The sequence below is a fragment of the Cnephaeus nilssonii genome (assembly GCF_951640355.1).
Source record: "Cnephaeus nilssonii genome assembly, chromosome: 4".
Taxonomy (NCBI): Eukaryota; Metazoa; Chordata; class Mammalia; order Chiroptera; family Vespertilionidae; genus Cnephaeus; species Cnephaeus nilssonii.
In genome coordinates, this window is record NC_137075.1 from 98,024,128 (window position 1) to 98,036,930 (window position 12,803).

Sequence of the window (12,803 nt, forward strand, 5' to 3'; positions counted from 1 at the left end):
AGCCTAAAACCTGGGCATGTGCCCTGACCTCCTGGTTCACAGGCCCATGCTCAACCACTGAGCCATACTGGCGAGGCAAGGCTTTATATGCTTAAGTAGGGATATCAAGCATTAGTGAGTAGGTAGGCAAAAGAGTTTGTTTAATTAATGAGAGAGAGAGATCAATTTGTTGTTCCCCCTATCCATGTACTCATTGGTTGATTCTTGTATGTGTCCTGACCAGGATGGAACCCGAAACCTTGGCGTATCAGGATGACACTCTTAACTGAGCTACACAGCCAGGGCTGTGAGAGTTTTTGTTCTCTAAGAAATACTTTTCTGCCCCGGTACCACTTAGGCCCTTGTTGTTTGGGCCGCACACACACTTCCACCCTCCTGGGTTTTGAACCTACTTTTCTCCTTTCCCTAGAGTCTTCGAGAACCAGAACTTCAGGTGTCACTATAACAGGTTTTCTGGCTTATTCCCTTGTCATAGGGTCCTGACTTACTAGCTTATGCCTGAATCCCCTGATACTCCAGTTCTTCTGAGACAGAAGTCTTAGAAGAGAGAAAACCGTTATTTGTTGAGTAGCTTGCTTTATTTGCCAGGCACTGCATGTATTAATGCTTGCAACTACAAAGTTGTATCTTTTACGTTTTAGAAAAGAGGCACCTGAGGCTCAAAAGGGTTTAGAAACTAATTCAAGATGTAGTTGGCAAGTGGCAGAAAACTCACAAACTCGACATACCTGGCTCCAAAGACAGAACATTACCCATCACAGCAGTGGTTCTCAACCGAGGTGGATATGTGTGCAAATTCTGTCCCCCTCCTACCCACGAGACATTTTGCACCTGCACCGTCTGGGCACATTTTTGTCACCACCAAGATGAAGTGGCTGGGTTGCTACTGGAGAAGCCAGGGATGCTGTTGAACGTTCTACAGTGCACAGGACAACCCTCCCCTCTCCCGGCCCCCAACAACAAAAAATTATGCATCCAGCCCCAAATGTCAATAGAGCAGCTGTTGTGTGGCGCTCCATTCCAGAATGCTCCCTGCCCTGTTCTGACCCTATTTCCAAGCAGGATTCAAGGGTAACTGCTTCAAAATTAAATTGTAAAAAGCCACGGATAGATCAACTCCTTGTTGATGTAGCAACTCCCTTCCATCATGAAGGAAAACAGATTGGAGCCTCAAGATAAAAAGGGTGAAGTTGGGAAGGGGAGAGGGGAGGGGGAAAGCACAGTGAGCAGAAAGGAAATGCAGCCGGATTATTGTGGTTACGAAATTAAGATGTACACATGCAGATGTTTTTTTCATCCCCAGGATTTTCACTAAATCCAAACGTTCACGGGCTGCTTCGAAATGTAGTTCCTTGGAACTGGTTAAATGGAACCCTAACCTAAACCAACGTTTGCATTTAACTTTTTCCGGGACCCATGGGGTCTCGGACGCTGGATGAGACCTCCTCTCCCCGCTCTCACGCAGGGGCGAGGCCTGCCCGGTGCTGGGGGCTCGGCCCCGGCCAGGAGGCCGCTCTGCGGGTGACCCGCTGGACTGATGATTGCCAGGGTCCCCACAACCACAGGCTGGCCGCCGCTCCACCCTCCCCGGCTCTCCTCCTCTCCCCGGTTGGCCCCGCCCCCCGGGGGTGGGGCTGCGGGAGCGCGCGTCCTGCGCCGTGACGTCACAATCCCGACGCCGTGGAAGCGGCTCCTAGCAACCGGCTGGGCGACGGTCTCCCGCCAGCGCCGCCCGCCGCCGGCTCCTCCGCGACAGTCCTCTGCCGCCGGGGCTGGCTCAGCCGGGGACGGACCCAGGGGGGACCCCGCGCGTCTCCACGGCGGCTGAGGCGGATCTCAGCATGAATGGCAGCCGAAGAGGTAAAAGGGCGCGTCTCGCGCTCCGGGCCTCGGGTCCGGGGTCCGGGGTCCTGGGTCCGCGTTCCAGGGTCCGGAGATCCGGGGCCCGGGTCGGGGCCGCGCTAGAGGAGAGGCCGCGCCCCCGGCGCTCCTCCGTCCGTTCCCTGCTTGTCCTCCTTGTGGACCTGAGTGTTGCCCGGGACCCTGGAGTAGACCCTGCCCTTGGGGTTCGCCGGTCCGCCTTCTGGCTCGGAACTTGTCGCCCTCAGTGCAGGAGGCTCGATGGCCCCTGTCTTTTGGGATCAGACCTCCCTGGGCCCCCCGCCGCACCCCACAGAGGTGGCCCTCGGCTTCCTCGTCCCTGGTACCAGAGGTGAAACACCCATGCCCTAGAGTTCTCGAGGATTACATGCCGATAATACACGTAAAGCCCCTGGCACATTGTAAGGACTCGGTAAATACGAACTCTTCCATTCTGTAACCAGCTCCCCGGAGTTGAGTAACCCGGGATTCTCTGACTTTAAAGCGGATAGGAATCACTAGGAATCGGGTAAACATGCAGATTATGATTCAGCACGTCTGTTGGGGGGCGTAGGGAGCTGATAATTTTGCTTTTCTGATAAGTTTTCAAATGATGCTGTGTTGCTGGCTACAGTTTTAGTGGCAAAGAACTAATCCATAATTACTGTACATCTGTCCTTGACTGAACACGCTCAGGGTCAAGTGCACCTCACTGTGGACCAGTTGGGGCCCTATGACAAAATCTCCACAAATCGTCAGCCCAATCGAAATAATTTGCCTCTTCACTGTCTAACAAAGTAGCATTCTTTTGTCAAGCCCAATAAGGCAATCTCTAGACCCTTGCCTCCCCATTCAGTGTTCTTGTCTATTTAAGAAAGTACCTTTAAACCAGGCTGCTAGATGGTTCATGTAATGTCTTGCTTTGAATATGATTGTGCCTTTATTACATAATCATTACTCAAAATAAGTGCTGTTCTGAATGTAGGGGATAACTATCCATTAGCCTAAGTTCCAGAAATCACAAACCAACATGCTTTCCCCCCCCCCCCTTTTATTTTTCTTAAGTTTTATTTTATTTTTCCCATCACCATTTATCCCCCTTATGCCCTTTTCCACCGCCTTCCCCCCCCCCACTCCACCCCCATCACCCCTGCAGTCGCCACACTGTTTTTGTGGTTTTCAGAAATTTTCTAACCTTAAGCTCTATTTCCAAGTTATCTCATTATTTGATCCACAAAAACATAGTGTTAGGTATTATCCTCATTTCACAGTGAATAAACACTGGAAACTAACAAACTAAGAGTTCATAATGGACACAGTAAGTGTCAGACCAGGCTTGGAATCCAGGTGGGGAATTGAAACCCTAGAGCCATTGTTCTTACTAACCATCTCATGCTAGTGTTACAGAATTTACCAGGCGACCGAAAAATATGCAGGAGTACCCGGAGATACAGGAAAAATTCATCTATTTTCAGATGTTTCTCGTGTACTAGTACAGTGACTCTGGTCAGTTCTCCAAATTCTGAGTAAGCCAATATGGAGGAAGCTTTTTCTTTATACCCTTTGGTTTTTTTGTCCCCCAAATAAGGATCAGACTTCCGGACCTCTCACGGGCTTTTCCATGTGCTGGGATGGGGGGCCATGAGACCACACCTAAAGGCCTGGCCTGACGCCAGCACTGATAACTCCCTCCAGGGGTTGTGTATTGTTCATGGTTTATGGCCTCTGTAAAATGGGAATATTTAGGTAAACAGGTCTTGCAAGGCCAGATAATTAAGGAAGGGGCAGTGACTAGACTATAGGCTAACAGGAATGTGCATCAGGGATACAGAGTCAGGCTGCTAACACGCCGCCCCCCCCCTCCCCCAATGTCTTATTTTCCTCATCACTAGAGGTGGGGGCATGGGAAAGGATATATGTAAAATTTAGAATATAATAGACATAGTAAGTTCTCAGTATTTATTGAATTATTTTTTAAAATGTGTTCCTGTCAAAATGTAAAAAGCTTACATTTTTATAACTTACCCAATTTAATTAGCTTCATTTTTAGGATATTTTATAATATATATAGCAAGCATTGTTATTGATTTTGAATTTTTAAAACAAATATAATATTCAACAACTATCTGGGGTAGTCCATTCTCTTAGATCAGTGGTCGGCAAACTCATTAGTCAATAGAGCCAAATATCAACAGTACAACGATTGAAATTTCTTTTGAGCTGAAAACCGACTTCTGCGCATGGGCCATGAAGTTTCAATCGCACTGTACGTGTGCGCCCACACGTGGTATTTTGTGGAAGAGCCACACTCAAGGGGCCAAAGAGCCGCATGTGGCTCGCAAGCTGCAGTTTGCTGACCACTGTCTTAGATCATAATTATTATTACTGATAAGAAACCATAAATAATTTTAGCCAAAGACAAAATACTTAATTTTACTTGAAAAGATTGCACTTTCTAAATTTCTTAGGTATCATTAAGATTACCTTTGGTGATTTCGGAGTGCAAAATATTAAGACACCACCTAAAGTAAAAAAAAATCATTGTTGTTTTGTCATTTTCTTTTTGGTATCACGTTTTTTTGACGTTCTTTTGTAAGGCAAACTTTCTGTATGGTGATGTAGTAGAGAGTACCACCTACAAAACAGTATATCTTGTTGGCAATCTTTGTGTGCTATTTACTAGGTAATCTTCAGCAAATCACTTTCACTCCCTGGGCCTTAGTTATTTGTAAATGGTGGACTAGATCATCTATCAGGTCTTCTTTCCAGCTTCTCCAAGGGGGATTGGGGAGAAATGATTGAGGGTTACAAACTGCCATTCACTCTGTTATCAATGACTTAGGAAGGAGCGAAGAAAAAACAACCTATTAGGATAGATAACTGAAAGCAGCTTGATAAATAAAAATTATTTTTTAATCTGTTGGTCCAAAAGAGACACTTATCAGTGGCATCAGATCCCCAAGCTCCTGGCATTCCTGGGAAATTCTGCCACAAGAAACACCTTCACCTTTCCTCACTAGAGTTCCTTCTGGCTGTCTTAGTGGTGTCACATTGTGGGGGAACTGGGCTGCTCGCACATACTGATGAATTTGATTACTCTAGCAAGACCTTTGATCTCATGGACAGGATTTTACTCCTAATCTACTTAGAGGATGATGTTTTTTTCCTGGCATTAGGTGTGAGACTACTTTTTCATGCCCCTTTGTATCAGTCTGGGTCCAATCAGAAGATGGGAACCATGAAATGATTTAAACAAGGACGTTTAAAGCATTGTTAAACTAGCCCTAGCCCATGTGGCTCCGTTGGTTGAGCGTCGTCTTGTGTACTGAAGGATTGCCAGGTTCAATTCCTGGGTATGTGGGTTGGATCCCTGGGTTGGGGCTCATATGGAAAGCAACCAATCACTGCTTCTCTCTCTCTCCCTCTCCTTCCACGCTCTCTAAAATCAATTTGTAAAAATTAAAAAGAATTGTTAAACTATCATAAAAGAGTAACTATAAGGCATAAGAAATCTCTATATGGTATCCAAGAGCCAAGGGAGAGTGCTCAAGGAAGGACAAATTTGGAAGCAGGACTTCCAAATAAAGACTGTTTAGAGAGGATCCAAGCAAGAGGAGGAGGGTGAGTTAGACTAGATGAACTTTAAGACATCTTTTAAACATTAAGTTCTGATTCTTTCTTACATATGTATTTACACATAGTAACATAATTTCTAATTTATTCAATTACTTTGTAAAAGGATTATTTCCTTAAAATTAATTGTAGGACAGACTATGATTAACTGAAAAGGTTTTATTATACCTCAAAGTCATTTAAAGCTCCAATAGGTCAGTAGTGTATAGGATGAAATCAGTATATATCAAATAACATAATAATTGATGTGTTTATCATTTTACTCGGTGAAACTAAAGTCTCAAGATACAGCTGTTTTGAAAATAACTTATTTTCTTAAAAGAGAAAACTTTTGATAAATGGCTGCAGAATTTTTGTCTGATATATCATTTCTGGTTAGTAACATGATAGAATACAGTTTTAAACAACTCTAGTATTACCAATAAGTTTATTATTTCTTAAATGTTCAATATTGTTTTCTTTGTGAAAGTTGTGTTTTGTTTATCCTAATTCATGTTTTTTTGGTTAAAAGTCAGAGCAAGCTCTGTCCTTCCCAGATCTGTTCCACCGTGCCTATTTAAAGGACACTTGAGCACCAAAAGTAACGGTAAGTGAGGTACTTAAAATGGTGAAAGGTTATTTGGTAAAGATTGACTGTTTATTTGTAAATTATGACATGATGAAAAATTATGCAATCAATATTTGAACTTTATATTATTAATTTTATATTTTAGGAACTCTTAGGTTAACTTAGGAGTCCCTCATTTCAAACTAGTACTGAGCGCTGGAAGTGGACTTGGCTTCCCCCTTCTCCTTGCTGCAGCTCCAGCCCAGCTCTGCTCCTTGCTGGCAGACTGACTCCCTGCTCTGAGTTATGCCTGCCTTGGTGAAAAGGTGCTTTGCAGGTTGTTATAGACACAAGCACTGAAAAGGAAAAGCTGTGCAGAGAAGATGCACTTCGCATCAGGAACAAGCCCAGGCTTCTTCATTCAAGTGGATTTCTAGGTCCTGTGAAAGGGCAATATTTTAAAGCCTTTAAATTTTTAATGTAAACTTAAAATACATTTTAATAATTACAGTTTACAAGTTTTAAGTCTAGGTTATTATGCAAAATAATTTAAAGGGTTTTTTTTCTTTATTTACATGAAAAATCTTTGATACTCGTTCCTCCAAATGTGAAGGGAAGATCACGTTTTCACTTATTTCTTTGTAACAAACTATATATACACATAGAGCCAGAATAAAACTTTGAAAAATAATTTTTAACTAAGAATTTAAAACTAGATTTAAAATATACTTACATGGAAGACCAGGATGAAGAATCCTATATAATAAAAGCCTAATATGCTAAGTGTCTGATCATCCAGTCATCCGTTCAAAAATCAAAGCGTAATATGCTAATGATATGCTAAGGCTGCTCAACTGCTCGCTATGACATGCACTGACCACCATGGGGCAGACACTCTGACTGGTATGTTAGCTTCCTGCTGGGGTTTAGCCGATCAGGACTGAGCAAGACAGACCAGACACGCCCTAGAGCCCTCCCACAGTCCCACCCTGGCTGGCCAACCTCTTGCGTCCCTCTCCGGCCCTGAATGTGCACTGGTGGGGTCCCTCGGCCTGGCCTACACCCTCTTGCAATCTGGGCTGAGGGACCCCCCTGAGTTCATGAATTTTGTGCACTGGGCCTCTAGTAATATATAGTAATATATTGTTTGCTAACTTTTTTTTTTAATTGATTTTTTTAGAGAAAGAGGAAGGGAGAGGGATAAAAAGATAGAAACATCAATGAGAGAACATTGATCAGCTGCCTCCTGCATGCCCCCTACTGGAGATCAAGCCTGAGACCTGGGCATATGTCCTGACAGGGAATCGAACCAGTGATCTCTTGGTTCATGGGTCAGTGCTCAACCCCTGAGTCACACCAGCCAGGCTGCTAAGTTTTTTTAAGGACTATATGTGCAGTTACATAGTAGCTGTAAGTATAAGGCTGCCTTAGTTAACATCTAAACTGCATCCTTTATCAAGCTGTGTGATCTTAAAGACCTTATACCTCTGTGCCTCAGTTGCCATGTCTGTTAAATAGTGATAATAATAATTAAATGAGTCTGTACATGTAAAGAACAATGCATACATGGTACCTATTCAGTAAATGTTTATAGTAGTGGTAGTATCAAGCTCATCATTATTGTATATTCTTTTTTTAAAATATGTTTTTATTGAATTTTAGAGAGGAAGGGAAAAGGAAAGAGGGAGAGAGAAAGAGAGAGAGAAACATTGATTGGCTGCCTTCTGTATGCCCCCCTACTGGGGATCCAGCTCGCAACCCAGGAATATTTCCTGACCGGGAATCAAACCGGTGACCTCTCGGTGCGTGGGATGATGCTCAGCCAACTGAGCCACACTAGCTAGCCAGGGCTCGTATGTTCTTATACCATGTGTAGAATTTCCTTGCAAGGATGCATAAAAAATGTAAGAGTTTTCTTCTAGGATGGGAAGCAGAGGTCAGGAAAGTCACTTACTTTTCAGTCTCTGCCACCGTTTTAGCTGTTGATTATGTTTTTTTAACCACATACACGTTTAACCACATACAGTTTTTTTAACCACAAAAACTGTTTCTAATGTTTAAGAAAGTTATGCCTACATATACATTTGATATTTGTATATACATGCTAATTATTTTTAAGATTTTTTTAAACAGTTTAGATGACATCAAGAAGTTTAATATCACAGAATTTCTATGTGATGTACTTGTCTTAGCTCTAATACTTCAAAAAAATGCATAAGCTGATTTGTAGATCTTATTAAAGTTAGAAGTTTGCCTCTTAGAATAGAATCTTTGCGTAGACTTTTGGAGTTTGGGCTTTGCTTGATTTCCCAGACTCCATGTAATCAAGTACAAAAAAAGTTTATTATTAATTACAGTTGACATTCAATATTATTTTATATTAGTTTCATGTGTACAGCATAGTGGTTAGACAATTAGAAAATTAGGAAGTGAGCCCCCAGAATATTCTAGTACCCACTTGGCACTACGTAGTTATTACGATATTACTGACGATGTTCCCTAGGCTGTACTTTACATTCCTGTGCCATTTTTTCGACTACCAATTTGTACTTCTTAATCCCTTCACCTTTTCACCCACTCCCTCCCATCTGGCAATCCTCAGTTTGTTCTCTGTATCTGTGAATCTATTTCTGTTTTGTTTATTCATTTATTTTGTTCTTACATTCCACATATACTGGTAAGTGAAATTAAATGGCATTTGTCTTTCTCTGGCTTTGTATAGCCACTTGCCTGATTATAAAATAATGAGTAAAATGGAGTATTACTAGGTCATAAAAAAGAATGAAATCTCACCATTTGTGACAACATGGATGGATCTAAAGGTATTATGTTAAGTGAAATAAGTAAGCCAGAGAAAGACAAATGACTTAACATAATACCTTTAGATCCATCCATGTTGTCACAAATGGTGAGATTTCATTCTTTTTTATGACCTAGTAATACTCCATTTTACTCATTATTTTATAATCAGGCAAGTGGCTATACATTTTGAGTTATATGCTAGAATTTCTTCTCAAAACTCTCCGGCTTGTAAAACTTATTCTTAGAAAGTTTGATAGCTCATCAGTTATCAGTGCAAGGTTAAGGCTTGCACATATTCAGCATCACAAAGTTATGTCAGTATCATCGTGGTTGAATTTCAGAGTATTTTATAAAAATGAGCTTAATCAGTAATTTGCTTATCTTGTGATGATTTAATATTAACTTTAAGTATATAATTAAATATGTTTTAATTTTTAGCTTTTTGCACTGACTCCTCCTCTCTCAGACTAAGTACTCTCCACATGGTCAAGAATCACATGGCTGTGCACTATAATAAAATCCTTTCAGCCAAAGGTAAAAATGTGCAAATGTGAACTTTCTGTACCCAACTTAAACCCTTGACTTCACTTCTAATTAGAGTAAACTCATAGCAAAAATGAATACATTTCATATATATATGTGTATATATATATGTATATATATCAGAATTTGTGTTTGGTATAGAGATATCAGCTACTGTCCATTTTTGTCAACTGAATTTGAAATCTATATAGTGCCTGTGTAATTTCCTTATACCTGTGTTATTCCTAATATTATGGTTAGATATTGTTTTTAATATAATAAAAGTTAATAATCTACTTTTTTGTTTTCAAATATACTAAAGAAGTTTCACAAAGAAGATGCTAACTAATCTCTTTTTCTTTTTCAGACAGCTTTTTGAGATATAACATACATCCAGAAAATACACTAATTTTAAGTGTACAGTTAAATATGTTGACTAATACATACATTGTATAGCTACCATCACAGTTATGCTGTTAAAACAGAAATTGACTAACTGCAGCTCACAGGCCAAATTCTCCTGCCACTGTTTTTTTGTGCAGTTTGTGAACTAAGAATGGCACTTGTATTTTTAAATGGTTGGAAAAAATAAAAATAATATTTTATAACATGGAAGTTACATGAAATTCAAATCTCATTGTCCATAAATAAATAAATCACATCCATTCTTTCACATTTTGTCTATTGTGGCTTTTACACTCACTGACAGGCAGCATTGACTAGTTGTGGCACAGACCATATCTCCCCGCAAAGCCTGAACATTTTCTATCTGACCCTTTACAGAAAAAGTTTGCTGATCCCTGATATAAAGCATCCCATCACCCCAAAAAGTTCCCCCGAGTCTTTTACAAGCAATCTCCTCCCTGCCATCCCTGGCAACCACTCATCTGCTTTCTAAATATAGTTTTGTCTTCTCCAGAATGTTATATAAATGGAATCATACAGTGTGTATTGTTACGAGTCTGACTTCTTTCACTTAGCTAACACTTGTGAGACTAATACATGTTCTTGTGTGTAACAGTATTCCTTTTTATTGCTAAGGTAGTAGTCCATATAATGAAATGTACCACAGTTTATTGATTTACCAGTTGGTGGACATTTGGATTATTTTGACTCCGTTTGGCTATTAGGAATAAAGCTGCTATAAACATTCACATGTAATCTTTGAACATATGCTTCTGTTTCACTGGATAAATTAATTTACTAGGAGTGGAACTGTGGGGTAATAAGGTAAATACATTTTAACTTTATAAGAAATTGCCAAACTGTTTTCCCAGAGGGACTAGACCATTTTGCATTTCGATCACTCCCATATCCTCACCAGCATTTCCAATTGGCGACCCATTATTGACTATTCTAGTGGATATTAGGTAGGGCTTTAGTTTGTATTTCTCCAGTGCCTACTGATGTTGAACAACTTTTTCTTGTGCTTATTTTCCAACTGTATATCTTCTTTGGTGAAATATCTGTTCAAATCTTTTGCCCATTTTTAAAAATACGTTATTTGTCTTCTTAGTATTAAGTTGTGAGAGTTCTTTATATCTTAAACACAGGTCCTATATCAGATACATGTTTTGCAAATATTTTATCTTAGTCTATAACTTGTCTTTTCATTTTGTTTTTAAAATCTTTATTTGAAATAATTTTAGACTTATAGAAAAATTGCAAAAATAGTACGGAGTCACAGAAACTCTTCATCCAGCTTTCCCCGTGTTAAAATCTTACATAATCATATTATAATTATTAAAACCAGGAAATTAATATTGATATAATACTATTAACTACAAACCTTATTTGAATTTCACCAGTTTTTCACTAAATGTATTTTTTAAGTTTTAGTTCATATCTTATGACATTTATATTTTAAATGATTGAAAATCTAAAGAATATTTTGTGACGTGAAGTCAAGATCAGCTTTTCAGAGAGAAGAAAGGAGAGAGAGAGAGAGAAACAACAATTGGCTGCTTCCTGCATCCCCATTACTAAGGATCGAGCCTGCAACCCTGGGCATGTGCCCTGACTGGGAATCAAACTGGAGACTTCTTGGTGTATGGGTGGACACTCAACCACTGAGCCACACTGACTGGGCGCTTACGTTTTTTATATCCTGTTTAAGAAATCTTTGCCTAATCTTAAGTCACTAAGATTTTCTTATGTGTTTTCTTCTAGAAGTATAAGTTTTAGCTCCTACATTTAAGTTTGTGACCTATTTTGAGTTAATTTTCTTAGTATGACATAAGGATCTTTTTTTTTTTTTACCTATGAGTATCCAAATATAACTAGGACTGTTTGTTGAAGAGATCATTCTTTCTCTGTTGAATTACCTTAGCACTATTTGAAAGAGTTGACCGTACAGAGCTGGACTTATTCTTCAGTTCTGTTGTTTTATGTGTGTGTCTTTATTACAACACCACACTGCCACATTTCTAGCATTACAGTAAGTCTCGGGATCCGATAGTGTAGGTCCTGCAGTTGTGCTCTTTGTTCTTTCCAAACTTGTTATGGGGTTCCAGTTACAAGTATGTTACCAGTAAGTGCATGCTACAGGTGGCTTAGGTCTGTGATGCTCTCTATGTGCTTGTTTCCAGCCTTTCTTCGCTTGGTTTTGTTTTGAATAGTATATATTGCTATGCTTTTAAGTTCACTCATGTTTTCTTTTGTAGTATCTAGTGAGCTGTTAATCCCAGCCAGTGTACTTTTTTATCAAGGATATTTGTTCATTTCTAAAAGTATCATAAAAGTCAAAATAAAAAACTACAAGTTCTGGAACTTTTTGTGATTTCCACACATGATATTTTGTTATCATTTGTAAATATTAAGAATATTATTAAATAACTGATTTTCTTCTTTCAGCTGTGGTAGACTGCTCAGCTCCACTCAGCATAGGTGCCTGCATCAAATGTAAGTAATTTTTGATAAATTGCCTTTAAAAATGTATGGTAAACTACACATAACGTAATTTACTATCTTGACCATTTTTAAGTCTATAGTTCAATGGCATTAAGTACAGTCATATTGTGGTACAACCATCGCCGCTGTCAATTTTCCGTACTCCTTTTATCTGCAAAACTGAAGCTCCATACCTATTAAACAATAACTCTCCCCACAACCACCACTCTGTTTTCTGTCTTATGAACTTGCCTACTCTTAAGTATCTCGTGTAAGTGGAATCATCCAGTGTTTTTCCTTTTGTGACTGGCTTATTTCACTTAGCAAAATGCCCTCAAGGTTCATCCATGTTGTTAATTATGTCAGAATTTCCTTCATTTTTAAGATTGAATAATATTCCAGTGTATGCATAATACCATATTTTCTTTACACATTCAAGACACTTGGATTGTTTCTACCTTTTGCCTGTCATAAATAATCTTTTATGGATATGAATGTACAAATATCTCTTTGGGACCCTGCTTTCATTTCTTTTGGGTGTATACCCAGA

General features: G+C 39.7%; 1 protein-coding gene across 9 annotated transcripts in view; it reads left to right on the forward strand.

Annotated features, from left to right (window-relative positions):
- The first annotated feature begins 1,692 nt into the window (after positions 1-1,692).
- Positions 1,693-12,803, forward strand: part of SPATA7 (spermatogenesis associated 7) — a 29,820-nt gene continuing 18,709 nt past the window's right edge. For 2 of the 9 annotated variants that reach the window (XM_079768919.1, XM_079768920.1), the window contains exons 1-4: positions 1,693-1,860; positions 6,005-6,079; positions 9,281-9,376; positions 12,218-12,265. In XM_079768919.1, the coding sequence (XP_079625045.1) occupies positions 1,842-1,860; positions 6,005-6,079; positions 9,281-9,376; positions 12,218-12,265 (238 nt within the window). In that variant the 5' untranslated portion in view covers positions 1,693-1,841. Of the gene's footprint in view, positions 1,861-5,285; positions 6,478-9,280; positions 9,377-12,217; positions 12,266-12,803 lie in introns of those variants that run through there. The other 7 variants (XM_079768921.1, XM_079768922.1, XM_079768926.1 and 4 more) reach the window with 5 other exon arrangements.